Raw genomic sequence first — 23,266 nt, forward strand, 5'->3', positions numbered from 1 at the left:
ATTCTCGGAACCTAAGTAGGACTCCCAAAAGGCTGGCTCCTAGCGTGGGTCCAGGAAGGAGGTGATCATTGAGACTCTGCCCATTGAAATTAAAGGAGCAATTAAAGACTATTCGGTACTTCCCATTGTGTTGAACAAGGTGATGTGGAATGAACCAGGAATAATTGCTCTCTTTGGCTCTGGATGATGATATGGCTTGGACGTAACCAGCGTCAATAAGCTTGTGGATTTCTTTGGAATAGATAGCAGCTTTCTCTGGGTCTCTAACTAGCCTTCTCTCCATCCCACGCAGCTGCGACAGAACTGCTTCTTCAGATGCATGGAGAGGGGGAAGGTTCTGTTTCCATAACAATGGAGTTCTATACCTGTTCACACCATTCACCATTACTCTGGTGGTCTTTTCCTCTAATATGCGGACTGCCTCGGCATCCTGTCTCGATCTAGTGATCAACCGCTCACTCCTGTAAGGCAGCGTATCTAGCTGCCACAACCTTTCCACATGACTTAGGAGCTCAGCTTCTGGGGACCGGCAGGTAGTGAAGAGACACTGCTGTGTGGACAGCTGGTGGCGTAATAGACTTGTAGGGCCTTGTAAAGTCCATCCTAGTCTAGTGTGAACAGCTGCAGGTCCACCGGGTGGACCAAGACGTACTGGTTCCACTGGAGTCACTAAATGTGGGTAATCTGACCCAATAAGCAGTAATGGTTGGGCCCTTTTAATGGCTGGCAGTGGAATGTCTCTGAGATGGCGGTACTTTTCCTGCAGAGCTTCGACTGGGTATGTATGACATGCTAGATTCAATTCTTTAGCTGTAAAGGCTTTGTTGATTTGATATGACTTGTTAGGTTGTGATACGGGAGCAACTGAGAAGGAAACAGTGGCTCCACTGATGGTACAGAGTTCTTGACGCACTGTGCAGAGTGTGAGATCTTCAGGTTTCCCTTGAAGACCAAGATGAACTGTAGCATCATGTAGCAGTATTGTGCGCTCTGACCCATCATCCAATATTGCATAGGTCTCAAGTACATTTGGGCCGCTCTGAAGCTGGACGATCAATGTACAGAGTCTCTGACACAGAACTAGTAAGGCATGTGCTTGGCTCAGGTGCTTGGGGTTTCCCAATCGCTGTAGGATTTTGGCCGATATTGACCTCATGCAGGATATCCAAATGCTTCCTCTCGCACTGTTTGCACTTGGCTTTGAGGTTGCACTTGGCTGCCTGATGTTCTCGGCCACATCGCCAACATCGACTGTTTGATTTAATCCACTCTGTCTTCTGGTCTACTGACAAGAGCTTGAAATTGCGGCACTGATTCAAATAATGTTGCTCAGTATTACAGAAAGGACAGTATTTCTTTGGCTTGTATTGGATGACTTCTTTCACAGTTGGCTCCTTATCCCCTTTTACCTTTGAATGACAGGATTCACTACCGAGTAGAACAGCAGTAGATCTTTGTGACTTATAGTCGGGACGACGACTCTTAAACAGAGCTTGTCTCTCTCTAACAAAGGTACTGTTTTGCTGGTCACCGCTAACTTGAACTCGTATCTCATACTCAAGCCAATCCGCCAGATGAAGCAGGGTTGGAACTGGAGTGGTGATGGGATTCACAAATCTGTAAAAGTTTGCTCTTAGATCATGTGGCAACTTGACTAATAGGCGAGATACATGTGAGCCACACCTCAATTCTGTCCATCCTTGGCTTCCAAGTTGTTGCAGCATCCCCACTAATGCGCGAACTTGAAGGGCGAATGACTTAAAGGCTTTAATATCCCCAGTTCGGATATTAGGTCCATCCATCAGATTTGAAATCCTCTTCAATGCCAGTTGCTGCGGTTGACCATACATCTCTGTGAGTGCCCTTATAGTGTCAGTAAATGGGAGTGGACTGTTAGTGTATGAGTCAGCTATAAGTAATGCCTCTTCACACTTGAGATGGTCCATGAGTATTTGAAACTTAAAGCTCTCTGAAGCATCATACGGAAGTAAGTTGTCCAGAGCTAGTTTCAATCTAGCAAATTCTCGTGGATCCTCGGATGTAAAGTCAGGGATAGTTGGTTTGGGACCACGATAGGAATCTAGAGCTGGGGTTTTACCATAGGACGGATCACAGTGTGAGTAATAATATTGTTGGTCAGATGAATATCTGCCTCCTTTATATCTATCTCTGTCATATCCATAATGAGATGAATAAGAGTCATCAGGATGAAATCTGTAATCAGAAGAGTATCCTTTCTCATGCCCATAGTAGCAGCCATCACGGAGAGCTCTTGGACTATTTATTCGATAGGGCTTAGTCAGACTAAAATCATCACCATAATATGGATGACTTGGATTAGGTGTAGAGATGCTGTAAGAGCGGTAATATCTGTCATCACAGTGATAGGGCTTATCATAGCGATTGTGTTCGTCATCAATTTTGGGACGATACTTGACGTAATGACTATCACGTGAATTAACACAAGCTTTACTACGTGTCTTACAGTCCTTGTGACGTGACGGATCCTTCTCTGGACAGTAATCAATGTCTAAATCTAGCATTTTGGCTTGGGAGCAGGGAGATGAGCTTCTAGATGTTGCTGGCGAAATTTCATCTTTAGTGATTAATCCTGCTTCCTGCAAGCGGCAAGCGAGGTCTTCCACAGAATCACAGTGGCATTGTGGAGATGGAAGGGCATCACTACACACAGGTGGAGCACTTACCAGCAGACGTGGGCCTTTATGACCACTAGATGGCGTCGGCTTACTTGTATGTGCTGGTGCATTGGATGTATTCTCATCTCCCCGTTTGGACGGTAAATGATGTTGTGAGGCCTGTCTAGGAGATTTTTGGATCATGTCTGTAAGACGCTGGACATCTCTGCGTAACTGATCATTTTCATCTCTCATGCTGTGGAGATATCTGATCACTTCAGATGAAGATACCTGCTGTTCGTCAGAAACGAGGCACCTTGGGTTGTAACTGACTTCATAGTCCTGGAGGTAGGATGGTATATGCCTTGATCTCTTTGGTCGGTCTACGTCTCTGATATCTCTCTCATGTGGCCTGGACATATTGACTGAAGTGGTTGTTTGTATCCAGCTTGAAGGACCAAATTTGTATTAATGACTGTAACTGGTTTGTATATATATTAACAATCACTTCAGGGGTCGGGTCAGGACAACAATTATATATGTTCAGGTGAGTTGAGATAATGGAGATATTATTCAGGTCCAGGATTTATCTTGAAATTCTCTTTAATTTGACTTGTCCATTAATATTAATCAGGTACAGGTCTCCACATGTAAATAGAAGTGAGTGTGGTATTCTATACAGAGAAAATAAACAAATACAATTAGAAATACTGATCTACAAATCTCCTTATTACAAATACAACATAAAATGTCTATAATAAATAAACATCATTAAATGCTTGTCACGAGGCTAAGACCAAATCATAACGTACTGCGTCACATACAGGTTTACATATATCAATTAGGTAAAGCTAGTAGCTAGCAGCTACTTTCCCCAAATTACTTTAAACACTCGACAAAACCCAGTGAAAATATATATATCTCGGTCCTATACAACCTCGGTCTTTAACAACAAAAGATAAAGCAAAAATAATGTCACTCACGTTCAATGGACGCACACTACCAACGAGAACGACCAAATGAAGACCGTTTCATGCCTCTCTGAACCACGTTTTTAGCATACATTTGTTAGTTATACATTGGTGCATTTGGGTAGCCACCTAGTGGCGGAAAAAAATAACTACATACAAAACTTAACTACATGCATACTAAACTTGAAGCATGAGAACATGTAAATTAATAGTCTTTTGTACACGTATCATATCCCAATCTGATCTAAACCTACTGTAAACAGTGGATAAACCATGACTCTGCCCAGACTCTTTCCATTTATGTCTGGCTCTGGCGCTGAATTAAGCAGGACAGAACCCCCTCAACTAATGACAGTATCCTTGGTTGCTGTCTAAACTGGGTGAAACGTGGCCAGTTTTTAATAAAAGAGTCAAGGTTCAGATAACAGGAAAAGAACTGGTTCAAGAACCCTAATAAAGAGAAACAAAGCGAAGAAGCTAAAAGGGGACTATGACAGAAGCTACAAGAGACAAGACAGACCAAAACTAAAAAGAGAAATGGAAGCAGAACACAACTCAGTCCAACCAGGGCTTGTAGCACATCTTCTAATGTTCAAATGAGTGAATTCAGGCATCCATTCATAACAAGGGTGTTTGAGACATTGCTTGAGTCATTTCTGTTGAAATGCAAGGGACAAAATGGAGAACTCTAGAGCAGATGCACATGAGCCTAAAGCAGGGTATACACTGGGCGAATTTACCCTGGAGTCTTGCTTGGAAGCAAATGCAACTTTATTGAGAGTTTACTCTCCAAAAGTACCTAACCCAACTGCTGCCATCAAATCTTCACCACAATGTTCTGGCATAGAGAAAAGTACATGGAACACTTGGTAAGATTTGGGCTTGTGATTGAGAAGGTCCCCCTAGTGTAATTCATTTTTACAGCACTAAAATACTGAAATCAGTGGTGAGGTGGGGGTGGTTTCCTAACCGAAGATACATAGTGCAGTTTCTGCAGTACTGAGCGCGGAGTAGCAAAGACAGCGGTTCTGTTCTCCCTATTACAGCTCAGTGGAACATCACAATGGTTCTGAAGATGTTATTTTAAGGTAAAATAATACGTACTGTTACTTTGTTACCCATCGTGTATGAAGAAGCACTAAATGAGCCGGTGTATGTAACCGTTTGGCCGAGGCGGTTAACTGCGTTCACGTTAGCTGATTGCAGGTTCTGGCTCAGGTCCTCAAAGGTAACACACATTGATTTCCCATTTCCATCTCCTCATCTCTTAGCCTCATTTGTCACATCAGCTTGGCTATGATTCTTCCGAGGACCACTCCAATGTGAATACATCTTAGAGCTTACAGTTTAGAGCTGAAAGACCGAAAGGTTTCTGACAGTCGGCGGTCCCTGACACGCACACTAATCCCGTAATAGATTCATAGACTATTTTTCATTCCTGGGGATTTGTGTGTCAAGGACAGTAGTAGCTCTGCTTTACACGCTCTGCTCTCTCCGCGCTGATGATTTCTCATGGATATTTGACTCATTGTTTTTTTTGTTTTTTTTCCGAGAAGCGCCAGTTCGCGCGCCAAGGCGAGAGCCGCCCTCACACCCTCCTACACAGCCTCTTCACTTTGGTGGTAAAAAATAAAAACGAACGGCAGCCGTCTCCTGGCACGACTCAGACCTGTGAAGGAGGGTTTAAGGCACACATTATCAAATAATTAATTACAGAGAAAGCAGCCCACTTATGCTTTTCGCCCAGCAATTAATCACGCATACGCAAAAGTAGGTTGCTCTGGCTGCTGGTGTCCTGCTCTTGATTTTAATCCGGTTTGTGTTTCTCTGCTCTAGTACGCCGTCTGGCTGGTGCTGTGGGTCACCTGGAACATCTTCATCATCTGCTTCTACCTGGAAGTGGGTGACCTTTCCAAGGTAATTGATGATATTTATTTTTTTATTCCCCTTCATTTTGGGTCACAAGACAGACCTCCTTGTCTCTGCACTCACTGTCCGTTCTCTGCATTGTATGCCCTCTTTCACCCTGTTCCATACTCAGGACCCCCCACAGAGCAGGTGTGATGTGGTGGTGGATCATTCTCAGCGCTGCAGTGACACTGACGTGGTGGTGGTGTGTTAGTGTGTGTTGTGCTGGTGTAGAGTGGATCAGACACAGCAGTGCTGCTGGAGTTTTTAAACCCTGTGTCCACTCTCTGTCCACTCTGTGAGACACTCCTCCCTCGTTGGTCCACCTTGTAGATGTAGAGTCAGAGACAGTAGCTCATCTGTCACCGCACAGTGTGTGTTTATGGTTTATGAACTCCAACAGCAACTGCTGTGTCTGATCCACCATGTCAGTGTCCCTGCAGTGCTGAGAATAATCCACCACTCAATCATGTCTGTTCTGTGAGGGTCCTGAGCAATGAAAACCTGGGCAAAATGTATGCAGAGCAGCGCTTTGGAAACCTGCAAAATGTGCTGTTAGTTTCAGGGCCCAGTCTCTAGATGGTGATGATGGAGGATGTGTTGCCATTTACTTGAGTGTCTTGAGTTGTGGACTGTATTTGAAGCATTAAGGTGAAGATGTTGAAAGTGATGCTCTTGGTCAAGGTCATCTCTGAGAGTGAAATTCTATCTGTTGATGGAGGCTGCACCCCGGCACTGAGTGGTGGGCTATTGTTAGCTCCTGCGTCCTCCTCTATTGTTAGATTAACCCGCTCCTGTAATACTCGCGCAGAGACGTAAGCGCAAAACAAACTGCATTTTCTTCTCCTTCGCTACTCCCCACGTCTCCCTCTGATTTCAAAGCGTAAATTATCCCCTAATCCCTCATCTGCTCATGTAAGTAGAAAAAAAATGAGCAAAGATGTAATTAAAATGTCAAAGTGTCAAATATTATATTCAATTAAATGGCAAACCAGCCGTGTAAGTTGATTATCAGATCCGTCAAGCACTCTGCGTGTATTACATTATCATTTTGAAATAGTGAGGGTTCTTCTTGAGCAAGTGAGACACTTCTGGGTCGTATTTTGATGTCTGCGTTCCGATTAATGCTTATCATTAAGGCAAATAACAGCCTGTTGAGCCAAGTCCTCTAACTCCACCCATATTCATTACTGCCGGCCAGATCAGAGCTGCTGCCCCTGTCACTGGGTCAGAAGTCAGATGTGTTGAGCATGGCGTGTGAAATAGGGAAGACATGCAGCACCTGATGACATTCTGTTTACTCACTGAGTGAGTGAGTGAGTGAGTGAGTGAGTGAGTGAGTAAGTGAGTGAGTAAGTGAGTAAGTGAGTGAGTGAGTGAGTGAGTGAGTGAGGGAAATTATCCACAGGCTTGTGTTTGTGTGAGTGACTGAGTGAATGTTTGAAACTGTTCATAGGGGTGTGTGTGGGTGAATGAGTGAGTGAGTGAAATGATCCACAGGCTTGTGTTTGTGTGAGTGACTGAGTGAGTGTTTGAAACTGTCCACAGGGGTGTGTGTGTGAATGAGTGATTGAGTGAGTGAGTGGATGACTGTGAAACTGCCCACAGGTGTTTGTGTGTGACTGAGTGACTGGGTGACTGGGTGAAATTGCCCACAGGTGTTGTGTGTGAGAGAGTGATTGGGTGACTGGGTTAAATTGTCCACAGGTGTTGTGTGTGACTGGGTGAAATTATCCACAGGTGTTGTGTGTGAGAGAGTGACTGGGTGACTGGGTGAAATTGTCCACAGGTGTTGTGTGTGAGAGAGTTATTGGGTGACTGAGTGAAATTGTCCACAGGTGTTTATGTGTGACTGAGTGACTGGATGAAATTGTCCACAGATGTTGTGTGTGGCTGAGTGACAGGGTGACTGAGTGAAATTATCCACAGGTGTTTGTGCGTGACTGAGTGACTTGGTGACTGAGTGAATTTGTCCACAGGTGTTGTGTGTGACTGAGTGATTTGGTGACTGGGTGAAATTATCCACAGATACTAAATTGGCTGGACATGTGAATATGTGATTACAAATGTACATATTACATTTTGATACAGGCAGAGCAGCTGCTGTGTGTGTGTGTGTGTATAATCATTCGTATCTAAATCCCTGCCTGAATATGGACCTGGTGTAAAGCTGTGGTGAGACACGTGTAGACATCCAGCGAGCTTCTGTTGATCGTACAGTGCAGGAGGACGACGGAGCGAGGGGGTAATTGTCAGCAGTGAATGATCATGCAGAGCTGCTGCTGCTGGCCTGTGCTGGGCTCTGGACTGTATTCTTAATGAAGAAAAATGGCCTCATTGAAGCAGCAAAAGGGTTGTATATGTTTTTGGCCTCAGCCACAGATCTGCACTGGAGATTGATTACCTGATCATTAAATCAGCCTGTTGTTTGCCTAGTCAATCTGGATCACCTTGCTGATCTGTCACTACTGTACAATCTTATCAAGCATCTCACACAACAGATGGAGCCTTCACTTTCTATCAGCCTCTGCTTTCCAGCGCTGCAATGTCAGAAACGTCTGACTTACGGATTGCCTTTTCAAGCTCCCCGATCTGCCTTGTGAGATAGCCTCCCAAGCCCCCGGCTGCCGGCTTCCGTTTTTAGTGCTTTATTAGTAAAGAGAAAGGCAAACGGCATGAGAGAATCTGACAGCAGTTCAAGTTCAGGTTACAGACGGATAAAAAGAGAGAGAGAGATCCATCTGCCCACAGGTTTCTAAAGTGGTATCTGTTGAATCAGAGATTTGCTCCTTGGCCCATTTAGAATCCTAACCTCCAGCCAGTGAAGCTTTCACATGGACAGGGAACGTATTCTCCTTTTCCACAAGTGAACACAGTCCTGGGTCTTAATGAAACGTCTGTGACCAGCCCTGTCTAAATAGTCCTGTTCAGAACGGCCAGGTTCAGCGCCTGTTCCTCTGTTGACCCTGACCTGAGCTCACACAGCAGTGAAGCTCTGGATTGTAGCTGTTTTGGCTCTGTTCTCTTTTATCTCCGTTCTCGTTTTCTCCGTTTTTACTCTGTGCTCTTATTTCTCCAGGCTTGTGTCTGTTTTGCTGTGTTTAACCTCGTCTTTGCGCTCTCAAGTGCTGTGATTGGACAGACTCAGATGGTTGGGGGTGACAGGGTTATTCTAAAATGCCTGCTATCTACGTAAACAAAGCACTGTAAAAGTCTAACTATCATTCATTCATTCATAATGATAGATAGAAAACAGCAAGCGCTCCAATCCAGTTCCAGCAAACACCACCCTGAAACCTGATGAACAGTCCCTTGGCAGTAACGCATGTTCTTATCTAACACTTGTGGACGCGCTCTTTTCTAGAACCGAGGCTGAGTGGAGGTGGTTGTGTCCCTGAGGTTTGTGCTGGTCATCATCTACAGGCCTGTTGGATGGCCACTGGTGGCGGCCCCTTTGAAGCTGGTTCTCCAGAGAGCCAGCCACGCTGTCAATGCCACAGCTCAGAAGACAGATGAAAACAAGAGCATGAGCCTGTGTCGCTCCAGCTCCTCCACAGCTCTGTATGGCTGCCGTTAGAGAAGCCCCACGGCTTCCTTCTCATCCCCCAAGTGATCCTGTCACTCACTCTCCACCGAGAATAGAAAAGTCAACCCCTAGCGTCCTTAGCCCTCTGCAAACCGGAGAACGGAACGTCACATTGCGATGACTTTGCTTCGGCACATCCTGCTCCCGCTTTCAATAATCACTGACTCGTCTGCAAAACTCGGGACTCTCTTGCGCAGATGACATGTTCTGGTGATAATAAGAATGAGTGAACACAGCCTCTACAGCCTCTAACACTCCTTGTGTGTGTAATTCCTTAGTGGAATATATCGGAAACCCTGAGTGTTAAATGTGTATTGGTCAAGCTGAACCGAGGTGGCCGAACGCATGACACATTCAGGTTTGTTTTTGTCGTAAATGGACTGTCGCAGCTCCTGTCAGAGCTTGGCGACTCTCTAGACCAGATGTATTCAAACTAGTGCTGTATGTTAATATAGTAACATATGATTAACCTGGAAACTATTTTTACCGTTGTGTTTAATGTCTCTCTGAAACATTTACTCACCAGATTAAGAGATTCTAATTCAAATATCAGTTAAAAACTAAACTACAATTAGTTACAATGAAGTATGAAGTTTCCTCCAACCAGTTTGTTTCATTTGTTTTAAAAATAAGGGCGGCACGGTGGTGCAGCAGGTAGGTGTCGCAGTCACACAGCTCCAGGGACCTGGAGGTTGTGGGTTCGATTCCCGCTCCGGGTGACTGTCTGTGAGGAGTGTGGTGTGTTCTCCCTGTGTCTGCGTGGGTTTCCTCCGGGTGACTGTCTGTGAGGAGTGTGGTGTGTTCTCCCTGTGTCTGCGTGGGTTTCCTCTGGGTGACTGTCTGTGAGGAGTGTGGTGTGTTCTCCCTGTGTCTGCGTGGGTTTCCTCTGGGTGACTGTCTGTGAGGAGTGTGGTGTGTTCTCCCTGTGTCTGCGTGGGTTTCCTCCGGGTGACTGTCTGTGAGGAGTGTGGTGTGTTCTCCCTGTGTCTGCGTGGGTTTCCTCCGGGTGCTCCAGTTTCCTCCCACAGTCCAAAAACACACGTTGGTAGGTGGATTGGCGACTCAAAAGTGTCTGTAGTTGTGAGTGTGTGAGTGAATGTGTGAGTGTGTGTGTTGCCCTCCAGGGTGTATTCCTGCCTTGCGCCCAATGATTCCAGGTAGGCTCTGGACCCACCGCGACCCTGAACTGGATAAGGGTTACAGATAATGAATGAATGAATGTTTTAAAAATATCATCATAGCATTTTAACATATGATTAATCACAGAATGTCATTGTGATTAACGTTATTACATTTTGTAATGGACTGACACCACTAGTTCACTTATTAGCCTCCCCAACTCTTACATCTGTAACTAACTGCTCTGATTTTGAACAGGAACATCTCCACTTTAGGGTCAGATTTCATCAACTAAAATAAACCGAGACTAACTGTGATTGTGATTAATTACATGAACTCATGCAGTTAGGGTTTGTGTGTGTGTGTGTGTGTGTGTGTGTGTGTGTGTGACACCACTAATTGCAATAGAAATTCATGGGCAACAATTTTAGAAAGACCTCTATTTACAGTAGAATTAGGGTCTCAAAAAGACCACATTTCTTAGGTACTAGCCTTTTATGTCCTAAGAACAATGCCCCCAAAACCAACTTCTCGACACCTTTTTCACTGCTCATGAGTTTTCACATCTGGAAGATACTTCCCCTTCTTTAATTAGCCAGTGAAGTAATAGCATATTTGTTAGCATGATTTATTTCCTGGCAGCTCATAATTTATTAATATGGGTGTAATAGGTTTAACCAGGGAAGAATCTGTCGAGACCCGCAGAGGCGAACACAATTAGATTTAGATCACACACGTAAACAAATGAAGATAAATAAAGGACAAGCGCCTCGCTCTCTCTTTCTCATTAGGCGATGGAGACTCTCGGTGCAAGTCGAGGCACGTCCCGGCCCTCCGGTGTTGAGGGCGCCGTAGCGCCTTGTTGTGCCAAAGGCAGACAGCAGAAAGAGTGACAGAATTGATTGACACAAATACAATTTCGCTCCTTAGGAAAAAACCAATTCGTGTTGTTTGCCTTCCAAGGTGTTTGCCATCCCGGGTCAATCTAATTTGCACTCGGAGAGGAAGGTAATACGGGCCGTCTCCTTCACTACAGGCACGGTGGCCTCCATCCATGGCTTGCCCGATTACGCCACACTCAAACAGTCAGCACTGGACCCCATCTCCTCTTCGTATATCCTTCGTGTTTACTCAGTACCTGGCCATGTGCTGACTCTCCATGGGGCTGGACGGCCACACATTTGGAGGAGGGTCGGAGGCGCAGGGCGGAAACCACAGAAGAAGGCAGGGGAGAAGAAGCCTGGAGAGGTAGAGTAAATAACACAGCAGCTTCTTCCAGGCAAATACTGTCAGCTTGGCAGGAAGAGGAGCTACTCCCTGCATGTGCCCAGCTCCAAAACACAGTGTATTGACCATCTGCAGGGTTGAAGAACAGCACAGTGACGCTACATTTAGGTTCTGAGACCTGCGTAGAAAATTGAAAAATTAGTAAATGTAATAAAATATAAAGAAAGAAACACAGATAAAAGAAAAAATGGTAATAATATGAGTACGTAAGAAATAACAAAATAATTGCTGTAAAGATGAAAGGCAGCAGTTAACTGGGCACTGGACCAGAGATATGACTGAGAGCTAATGTTGTCTGGTGTTATTTGAGTTTGTAGCAGTTCTTTATAAACTGTCCTAAATCTATATTTTCGACTCTCTCACTCATTAGTATTTTCATTTGTTCAGTCTTGGGCAGTATTCGGAAGATGGGGATTTTGTCAGTAATAGAAACAGACAATAGCAGGGGTTCAGTTCTTTTTCAGGAGATGTTTATGGTCAGAACAGGTTTGAGAGAATGTATTACATTTAGGGAAACCTCAAAATCATTCATTCATTCATTCATTCATTCATTCATTCATTCATTCGTTGTCTGTAAACGCTTATCCAGTTCAGGGTCGCGGTGGGTCCAGAGCCTACCTGGAATCATTGGGCGCAAGGCAGGAATACACCCTGGAGGGGGTGCCAGTCCTTCACAGGGCAACACAGACTCACACTGATACACACTCACTCACACCTACGGACACTTTTGAGTCACCGATCCACCTACCAACGTGTGTTTTTGGAATGTGGGAGGAAACCGGAGCACCCGGAGGAAACCCACGCAGACACAGAGAGAACACACCAACTCCTCACAGACAGTCACCCGGAGGAAACCCACGCAGACACAGGGAGAACACACCACACTCCTCACTGACAGTCACCCGGAGGAAACCCACGCAGACACAGGGAGAACACACCACACTCCTCACAGACAGTCACCTGGAGGAAACCCACGCTGACACAGGGAGAACACACCACACTCCTCACAGACAGTCACCCGGAGGAAACCCACGCAGACACAGAGAGAACACACCAACTCCTCACAGACAGTCACCCGGAGGAAACCCACGCAGACACAGGGAGAACACACCACACTCCTCACTGACAGTCACCCGGAGGAAACCCACGCAGACACAGGGAGAACACACCACACTCCTCACAGACAGTCACCTGGAGGAAACCCACGCTGACACAGGGAGAACACACCACACTCCTCACAGACAGTCACCCGGAGGAAACCTACGCAGACACAGGGAGAACACACCACACTCCTCACAGACAGTCACCCGGAGGAAACCCACGCAGACACAGGGAGAACACACCACACTCCTCACAGACAGTACACGGAGGAAACCCACGCAGACACAGGGAGAACACACCACACTCCTCACAGACAGTCACCTGGAGGAAACCCACGCTGACACAGGGAGAACACACCACACTCCTCACAGACAGTCACCCGGAGGAAACCTACGCAGACACAGGGAGAACACACCACACTCCTCACAGACAGTGACCCGGAGGAAACCCACGCAGACACAGGGAGAATGCAGGTGTATTGAAGCGTGCGGTCACATGAGTCAACCAGCAGTTGCAAAAATCCCAGTATACAGGAAATTCTTCTCCGAATTGTGGCCATAGAACAAAACTGATGGACAGGGACTGCTGGTGTGTTTCACGGCTTGTGAATAAAGTAAAAGCAATAAGTCAGTGCAGGTCCTTCACAACCAATTTCTGAAAGGACACTCCACAGAGGACTGCAGGCCATAACCATATGGAACAGTGCGGCACGCAAGAGGCCCTCAGACTGTCACTATTTTAGGCCACAACTCTGACAAGAATTTCCTGTAGACTGGAATATTTGCCACTGCTAGTAATGCATGGCAGTACGACCAAAACTGCCCCCACCTTAAATAAACAACACTTAAGTTCACCTCTTCTTCTAAAGAATGAAGTGGCTGATATAGATATATTTATTAAACATATCTCGACAAGGCCGTTTGACTGCAAACTGAAAGAGTGAACGGTGGTCTCTCACTTCTGCACAGTCCTGTATGCACACAGAGACCACACTCGGGTGCCTAATCAGTATTGAGTGCTGCAAAGCCAAGTACTGCGGAATAGAGTCCTGGTGATAGACTGCTGTTTGTGCTGACGAGAGGAGCTCAGAAAACTTGAAAACCTGCCATGCAACTCCACCGAGATACTGCCGCATCAGAGTGACCATTTTCCCAAAGCTTTAGCAGGTCCTGCTTATATTAGGAAGGTCAGGCACATTAATATGATTGTGTATGAGATATGTTGTTAATAGCAGGCTTATTAACTTTTACATTTATGGCATTTGACTGACATTATTATCCACTCTGTGGCTGAGTTCTAATCATAAGTGTGTGAATAGTATTAGGCGTCTTGCCCAAGGACTCAGTCACTCAAAATAAGAAGAGAGAAACTCCAACCTGAGGGAACAGGGAGGTCTTGCCCTAAGACAAGTTAAAGCCTCACACCCTGTGGAACCTGAATGAGCACCTCTATGGTGGTGCCCAAAAGGTGGGCTCTGGAGACATGGGGCCCTAATACTAATGCTTATTTGGCTCTCGTGGTAGTGGGATATTCTATGTGGCAAGTGGGTGAGTGAAAATAGGGGATGTGGGCCAGACTTGGGCCAGAATAATGTTGCTCTCTAGGACGTAAACCTGATATTAATGATTTATTGAAAGTAATGAACGGTGGTGCAGCAGGTAGGTGTCACAGTCACACAGCTCCAGGGGCCTGGAGGTTGTGGGTTTGATTCCCGCTCCGGGTGACTGTCTGTGAGGAGTGTGGTGTGTTCTCCCTGTGTCTGCGTGGGTTTCCTCCGGGTGACTGTCTGTGAGGAGTGTGGTGTGTTCTCCCTGTGTCTGCGTGGGTTTCCTCCGGGTGACTGTCTGTGAGAAGTGTGGTGTGTTCTCCCTGTGTCTGCGTGGCTTTCCTCCGGGTGACTGTCTGTGAGAAGTGTGGTGTGTTCTCCCTGTGTCTGCGTGGCTTTCCTCCGGGTGACTGTCTGTGAGAAGTGTGGTGTGTTCTCCCTGTGTCTGCGTGGGTTTCCTCCAGGTGACTGTCTGTGAGGAGTGTGTTGTGTTCTCCCCGTGTCTGCGTGGGTTTCCTCTGGGTGACTGTCTTTGAGGAGTGTGGTGTGTTCTCCCTGTGTCTGCGTGGGTTTCCTCCAGGTGCTCCGGTTTCCTCCCACAGTCCAAAAACACAGGTTGGTAGGTGGAGTGTGTGAATGTGTGACTGTTGTGTGTTGCCCTGTGAAGGACTAGCGCCCCCTCCAGGGTGTATTCCCGCCTTGCGCCCAATGATTCCAGGTAGGCTCTGGACCCACCACGACCCTGAATTGGATAAGTTTTACAGACAATGAATGAATGAATGAATGATTGAAAGTAATGAACACATTCTGATTACGTGTATTTAGTCTGCTCATAGAGACACAGAACGTAGAGATCATATTTTTTAGTGTCATAGCTGAATAAATAATAGGAAAAGTCGTGATTAATGACACAACAGTAATGTGATTTATTGAAATTCATTATAAAAATGTAGTAGTTAAATGTGTCTTCATATCAAAATAAAGCAACATAAAGTAGCTGGGCCTCAGTGCACTAATGTGATGGAGCAAATAAAATGTGTGAAAAAAATGTAGCATATTTATAATGTTCTGCATTTAACATGTCAAATTTGACCCGAGATGAAACACGTTTGTGGATACACATTAGAATAATTTGACAGCCCATATTTATTTATATAAGTCTTATGTAAGCCCTGTGTCTGGCTCATTTACTGATGAACCTCAGCTCTTACGGCTTGTCTGAAAAATGAATGGTCACTTAATTTGTTCCGTTCTTGTGCTGAAACCGTGGCGCTAAACCTCCCGCTTGAGCACAAATAGTTTGATGGATTACATTTTTGTCGCGTTGATGTTCTCTGCAGAGTTACTGTAATCAGTGCAAATACAAGGTGCCCCATTATTCCAGGCTTTCGACGGACTTTAGCCTAACAGGGCCATACCTTCTGATTTTCCAAGCTTTTTGACACAAGCAACAGAAGAGAAAATCCATACAGCGCAGGAGAACCTTTAACGGGCTATTTTTATTTCACACATCCACCTAGGAAGCTTTATACTGTACTTTTACATTTACATTTACACTTTACCTTCAAAAGGCTTTGACCTGGATATTCCACGCTCATGTTGAACACCTCTGGCCTGGACTCAGAATGTGTCCCAGTCTTGGTCTTGACTCAGAGCAGATGTATTTCAGTTCAGGTCCTGATTGAAACTTGATGTGGTCTGGTCCCAGTCTAGATGGGGACTCAGATTTGATGTGTCCCAGTCTAGGTCTTGACATGTACACATTCTGTCCCAGTCTCGGCCTTGAGACTCTATGGGGTTCAGTCTTACTCTTGATTCAGAACTGATGTGTCCCAGTCTCTAACCAAGTCTCTGTCTTGACTTTGACTCTATGGGCCTCAGTCTTAAGTCTGACTCACTGTGTCCTGGTCTCAGTATTGAGTCCAAAAACACACGTTGGTAGGTGGATTGGAGACTCAAAAGTGTCCGTAGGTGTGAGTGTGTGAGTGAATGTGTGTGTGTCTGTGTTGCCCTGTGAAGGACTGGCGCCCCCTCCAGGGTGTATTCCCACCTTGGAATGAATGAATATACTATATATTATTTTATAAGTTTGAAACTTGTGATATAAATAACTTATTTCTACCTTTTTTTTTCTCCTGGAAAAGACAGAAATAATGTCTCTGACTTTTACCCTCTTCTGTACTTCCGAACTTCAGAGACCACAAAGACCCCCGACGCTCACATCTCTCTGAAGCTGTGAAAGCGGAGACTGGTGGCCTTTCTGTGGCGCAGTGTTTGAGAGATAAATGTTATTCATTGAACTACTTGTGCATTCATCCTCCAAACTTTGTAAACGTGTTTGTTTGTTCTTAGGAGACGCTATTTTTCATATTGATATTTCTCCATTTTGCGGCGGAAAGCGATACTGCTGCTGAAGGCTGCGACTCGATCTGTGAAGCTGCGGTTGCTGTGGTTTTATCTTTGCCCTTTACTATGAAGGCAGCTTAAAAATGCAGCTGGCCCAAGCTCTGTCACCACACTCGGAGTCCTCATATACAGTAAAACGCAGGAATTCTGATAAACTGTCAAGGGGCTAAAAATGATAAGGTGATTTATAGTCAATTTCAGTGGGAAGTGGGGGGAAAAAAGGCTGAGCCTGTCAGCTTCAGGCCCCTCTGAACAAATGAGTTACAGTCGGCGTGCCGGCTCAATAAGGCCATCATTTCCCATCAGTACCCATCACCACCACTGGGCCATGGAGACAGGAGGGAAGCCTCGGGTTTGTAGTTGCCCAGGAAATGAGCGTCGGCCAGTCGTGTCTGTGGCGGTGCAGCCAGTGTGCAGCGTGCTGTTTTCAAGTCTTCCTCGGAGAGAGGATTTGCTTTGGGCCGTCTTTCAAGACCTCACCTTAAAGAGGTGGGTGTCCTATCAGAGTGCAGACACAGCAACAGGACATCCATTAAAACCAGCATGTCTCCTCACACTGACGTTTACTTGCCTCACTCTGTTGTTTACCTTGTTGTTCACATGAGGACACTGTATTAAGTCTACATAAGTTTCTGATTCTCAGAACTGTTGGACTACTGCAGTTGCCACAAACACTAAAAGTATAACCCTATTCAAGATGACACACCAAGTTTGTGGGCATTTTTCATATCATTCTGCACATCCTTGTATCTACGCCAGAAGTATGGAGGTTGTACCCCAACTTGAAAGAGAGAAGTGTATAAAATAACCACTGCAGTTTGCGGCTGAAGTGCCTTTAAATTTTTATTTACTGTTGGATTTCCCACAGAAACTCATTTATAACTCAAGTTGTTTAGTTTTGTAGCATTGTTTTTCACTTAGGGCGGCACGGTGGCGCAGCAGGGAGTGTCGCAGTCACACAGCTCCAGGGACCTGGAGGTTGTGGGTTCGATTCCCGCTCCGGGTGACTGTCTGTGAGGAGTGTGATGTGTTCTCCCTGTGTCTGCGTGGGTTTCCCCTGGGTGACTGTCTGTGAGGAGTGTTGTGTGTTCTCTCTGTGTCTGCGTGGGTTTCCTCCGGGTGACTGTCTGTGAGGAGTTGGTGTGTTCTCCCTGTGTCTGCGTGGGTTTCCTCTGGGTGACTGTCTGTGAGGAGTGTTGTGTGTTCTCTCTGTGTCTGCGTGGGTTTCCTCCGACTGACTGTCTGTGAGGAGTGTGGTGTGTTCTCCCTGTGTCTGCGTGGGTTTCCTCCGGGTGACTGTCTGTGAGGAGTGTGGTGTGTTCTCCCTGTGTCTGCGTGGGTTTCCTCCGGGTGACTGTCTGTGAGGAGTGTGGTGTGTTCTCCCTGTGTCTGCGTGGGTTTCCTCCGGGTGACTGTCTGTGAGGAGTGTGGTGTGTTCTCTCTGTGTCTGCGTGGGTTTCCTCCGGGTGACTGTCTGTGAGGAGTGTGGTGTGTTCTCCCTGTGTCTGCGTGGGTTTCCTCCGGGTGACTGTCTGTGAGGAGTGTGGTGTGTTCTCCCTGTGTCTGCGTGGGTTTCCTCCGGGTGACTGTCTGTGAGGAGTGTGGTGTGTTCTCCCTGTGTCTGCGTGGGTTTCCTCCGGGTGACTGTCTGTGAGGAGTGTGGTGTGTTCTCTCTGTGTCTGTGTGGGTTTCCTCCGGGTGACTGTCTGTGAGGAGTGTGGTGTGTTCTCCCTGTGTCTGCGTGGGTTTCCTCCGGGTGACTGTCTGTGAGGAGTGTGGTGTTTTCTCCCTGTGTCTGCGTGGGTTTCCTCCGGGTGACTGTCTGTGAGGAGTGTGGTGTGTTCTCTCTGTGTCTGCGTGGGTTTCCTCCGGGTGACTGTCTGTGAGGAGTGTGGTGTGTTCTCTCTGTGTCTGCGTGGGTTTCCTCCGGGTGCTCCGGTTTCCTCCCACAGTCCAAAATCACACGTTGGTAGGTGGATTGGCGACTCAAAAAGTGTCCATAGGTGTGAGTGTGTGAGTGAATGTGTGAGTGTGTGTTGCCCTGTGAAGGACTGGCGCCCCCTCCAGGGTGTATTCCCGCCTTGCACCCAATGATTCCAGGTAGGCTCTGGACCCACCGCGACTCTGAACTGGATAAGGGTTACAGATAATGAATGAATGAATGAATGAATGTTTTTCACTTTAATTGATCAGAAACAGTAGAGCAATATCCTCATCTCAGTTCGTTCTATTAGTATGTGGCTGAATGACATCAAATCTTTACAGATGTGTTCAGAAATGTCCAGCATCTATTACCTGTTTTCAGGAGAAAAAATAAATGCTCGCCAGCATTGAAAATCTGGATGGTGTGTGCACATTTTTGGGCATGTTGTGTATGTATTTCGAACACTGAAGATCATATCTGTACAGTAGATAACCTTCGCTGAGACCGGCTGGCCTTTGATCTGTTAGATGTTATCTACAATCTGCGTTGTTACTCTGCCCTTTAGCACTGCGTTTAGCTTCTGTAAAGGAAGATAAAGCAGTCCTCTGGTCTACAGTAAGATGTGTTCTGCTCTGCATTCATTCGAGGACATAACCAGATCTCCATCTAAGGCACAACAACATACAAATACAGTGTTGTTTACCAATAATGCTTATTTATTCATTGCTAACAAACAGGTCATGTTTTGCATAAATGATACATGACATTATTTATAATGTATGTATTCTCCCTCATATCCCCAAGTCCTGTTCAGAGCGTCCGCTTTCAGCGCCTGTCCCTTTAAATTTTAATAAGCTGCTCGCTGTTCACCCCGACCCTGAGTGCACAGGAGTGAGGAGCGAGGAGCAGAAGCTCGTTGTCTGTTTTGCTCCATTTAACCTGTGCTTGGCTCATTTTGTCTTGTTTTTATTGACTTTGGCAGCTCACTGAAATCTGACTGCGTCGTCTTGTTTCACAGTGTGTCAGTGGGTGGACTCCAGATTCAAACATTAATGCACACGCACTGAATATAAACTTTCCCTTTTTTAAATAAAGATATCACTCTGGTGGATCTCCACACCGTGGTGTAATTAGTGTCTATTTCAGGCTCAGTGCCTGGAGTCTTACAGCCTTTTAGGGGGAAATCTATATATCTGATTTCGTATTATTTAAATTGATCTGACCCTGCACTGAATAAGTCACTAAAACTACCGGATTCCTGCTTTTATTGAGCCACTCCTGCCCTCGGGAGACCTGTTGCAGACAGCAAATGAAAGAGCAAATGTAAATGGCTGGTGGGATCCCACAGTCCACACGCGCTCCGATTCGGTCAAAATCTAAAATACATCCTCTGGAAATTCTCCTTCAGCCCACGGTCTCCATTCCCTCCGTTTACTGAGCTTTGAATTTGTTACTGCATAATGCAAAAGCATCATTACATGCACTGCAGGGTTCTTTAAGGAACCTCAGCGGGGTTGTGGAGGCAGGAAATTCTGCCATTTAGACGTTTAGCAGAACTTTTTATTATTTATTATTTATTTGTCTGAATCATTCTCCAAGGTTTGTTGCAGACACACATTCAGGACACATTGTGTTTAAACTGTGTTTTACCACCAGCAAATGTCAAATTCCACCTTAAACTAGAAAAAATGAGCTTTTCGACAGTGTTGGCCAGACTGTTGGCATAGTGTCCAGCTTTAGTAGATTACTTCCAGACAGTGGCGGATGCTGGTCTACGTCATAAAATGTGTCGGTTTATTTATACGTAAATTCTACCCTCCGTTCCTTTTTAAGAAAATGGTCTGTGACCCTGTCGTACCAACAAGGCGTCTTTTCCAGGGACTTGACTAGTGTCCTCTCAATGGCCAGCAGAGCTAGGCTGCTTAAACGGCCTTGTCCCATGTGAAGTGTGTCCGCCTGTGCTCCCACGGATCTTTACACCAAAGGATCGCTGATTCGCTCATTTCGCTGTCAATCAAAAAGGGATTTAGCTTTAGACAGATCATCCAATCATCATGCAGAAGCTGAGCGTCCGGGCCAGCCGAGGCCAGCCCACTGCCCCATAGACCCCCAGAGACGCTGAGCGTCCGATAGGCGGGGCAAAGCCCAGCATTTATCCAATGACTTCGCTGCTTCACTATTGAACTCTGTGGACTCTGTTTAAAGCACTGTGAAGCTGCGGGAATGACTGAGAGGAAAGCCGTGTCTTTACCAGTGATAAGAAGCTGATTCTGAACAAAAGTTGAGCGCGTTGTAGTGAATATTTATTCAATGACATGTACACACAACAGTATATATTTGATCACTTATTTTTTTACATTTTAGTGGAAGCTGAGCTTCCCTTGCAGTCTTAGAGCAATCGCCTCTGCTTCCAGAACACAGAGAATGCTCCCAAGATGCATTTTTTTTTTTAATGGCGCTAAGAAAGGTGTTAATGTTTTTAAAGGCAGTTAAGATGGCGAGGCTGGAGCTCGGTACTGTTTTCTATGATTTGTTTGACAGTAAAATCAAGATATCCAGTGACAACCAATTAATATTAATCATTTTAAAGACGTTCCGGAAGGCAGCACAAACACAAAATAATTCCAGTGTGAGAGTCAATTAGAACTGATTTATTTATTACAATGTAAGAACAATTAAATGTTATGTTATTTTCTGTCAAGCTGCATTACTGTCTTTAGCATCGGCTTCAGCGCCTCCGGCGTAGAGTAAAAAACCTTTCAGCTCAAGACTGGGGTGAGAATTGAGATTTGTATAGTAGCAAATTTAGGATGATTAGCACTATGTAACTTGAAGGAGGGTAGAAAAACCTACCCCTCGTTTCACCCTCCCCTTTGTTTTGATTACTTATCCAGCTAAGGGTCACGGTGGGTCCAGAGCCGGTGGGTTCGGAATCACTCGGCACAACACGTGGACACACCCTGGAGGGGGCACCGGTCCTTCACAGGGCGACACACACTCACACATTCACTCACACACTCACACCTACGGACACTTAAAATACTCAGAATCATACAAATCCAGTGTCGTTTTCATGTAAGAGCACATTAGTACGTTGTATTCTTTTGGTGCCTCCTCTTTCCCCAAGCTCTGAGGATATCAGACCATTTCATGTTGAGTGTGTAAGGTATAACTGCTATAGAAGGCTGCGGCTGCATTCGACAGTGGGTTAAACTGTGGGATGTGGAGAGCTCTGTTGGCAGTTCCTCTGCGATAAATCTGAAGCTGTGTGGAGGGCTTTCAGTGTCATTAGAGATGACAATGAGAGCCCCTGTTCCAGTGCACCATTAAGATTAGAGTGACACTAATGCGCTGCCTAGACGCACAGAGAGCCTGTAGGGGTCTTACCTCCGCCTGCATGGGGGGGAGCGCTCATTTCTCCACTCTGACACTCCTCCCGCTCTCACACCACACTCCAGTAAGGCTGCGTCTGAACGTGGTGGAGCGACGCTGGCGTGGCGCACTCTTTCTCCCAATTAACTTTATCAGTCTGGATGTGTTCCGAGGCCGACCAAGTTCACATTGTTGAGCGAAACAATGCAGAGTTTGCCATTTTGTCAACGGGTTGTTTGGGAGGTGGATTTCTTGAGGGAGCGTCTGTTCATTACAGATTCCTTTCAACAGCCGGGAAGCGACTACTATCAATCATGCCACACCAGGGGGGCCTCCGTTTTGGTCCCACTGCTTTGCTTTGTGAGCGAACGTGTCATCCTCAATGTCACTCCGCGAAAACATAAAAACCAAAACAAACAAGCAAACAGACTGACACACACACACATACACACACACACCCACGACCCCCCCCCCTCCCGACACAGACAAGCTTTCTCAAAAACCCACAGATCCCCGGGCGCATCATCTAGAGAACGCTTTCCCATTATTTAATCATTCAAAACCTGGAATCAGACATCGGAGCAGCTGCCTTTCAATACGGTTGACTCACAAATGCACCTACACAGGGTGAGATCCACAGAAGACCAGCTCAGTGCCTCAGGAAATAAATATGAAATGCGAGCTACACCCAGGCCTGGTAATTCTAGGCTGGCGTATGCTAAATAGCGACTGTCCGCTTGAGTGAAGAGCGTCTGATCTCGCTGTCTGACTGGAGCCAAACCTGACAGCACAGAGGGTGGGGGGTGGGGGGGGGACTCATCAGAAAGCCAGAGCATGGTGATTTGTCCAAGGCCCTGTGATTGGCAGGGCTTGACCGCTCAGTCATCTGAAGAGAAACTTGTCATTTCAGCATGGCCTCCACAGCTGAGAGCCCCGTGTGTCAACAGAGGGAGTAAAACAGACCCAGGCGGCACTGCCTGCTCTCGTGAGGACTGGAGAGCCATCAGGAGCGCGGAGGGGAGTGGTGGCAGGGAAATTCTATACAACTCAGGGCTGTATGTCACTTTCCGAGCAGGTGGCGCCAGTGCTTTAAAACCTTCACTAAATCGCTGAGAGTGATACCTCTTAAAATACCAGTGAAACTGAGAAACAACATGGGAAAGGTTTCCACGGTTATTCAGAATCCACGTGAAGAGCTTCAAGTGCGATAATCACTTCTCATCCCTTGCTAAGTCAGCTTCACCCAGCTGCTCTCTATTTACATCACTTTTATAGTGTAATCCACAACTCGGGACTGTGATGCACATTCTCAGACGTTAGGAAGAGTCTACATGGCCGCAGAGTGGGACTGTTCTGAAGTGGAGAATGAAAACAACATAAACCCACTGATGATATCAGCAATGTCAGTGT

At 46.0% G+C, this 23,266-nt stretch overlaps 1 protein-coding gene across 1 annotated transcript in view; it reads left to right on the top strand.

Moving 5' to 3' along the window:
- nkain2 (sodium/potassium transporting ATPase interacting 2) overlaps nt 1-23,266 on the top strand; it is a 275,241-nt gene that overhangs the window by 106,501 nt on the left and 145,474 nt on the right. The window contains exon 3 of the mRNA XM_066677627.1: nt 5,444-5,524. Within this exon, the coding sequence (XP_066533724.1) occupies nt 5,444-5,524 (81 nt within the window). The remainder of the gene's footprint in view (nt 1-5,443; nt 5,525-23,266) is intronic.

This window comes from Hoplias malabaricus, chromosome 7 (assembly GCF_029633855.1).
Source record: "Hoplias malabaricus isolate fHopMal1 chromosome 7, fHopMal1.hap1, whole genome shotgun sequence".
NCBI lineage: Eukaryota > Metazoa > Chordata > Actinopteri > Characiformes > Erythrinidae > Hoplias > Hoplias malabaricus.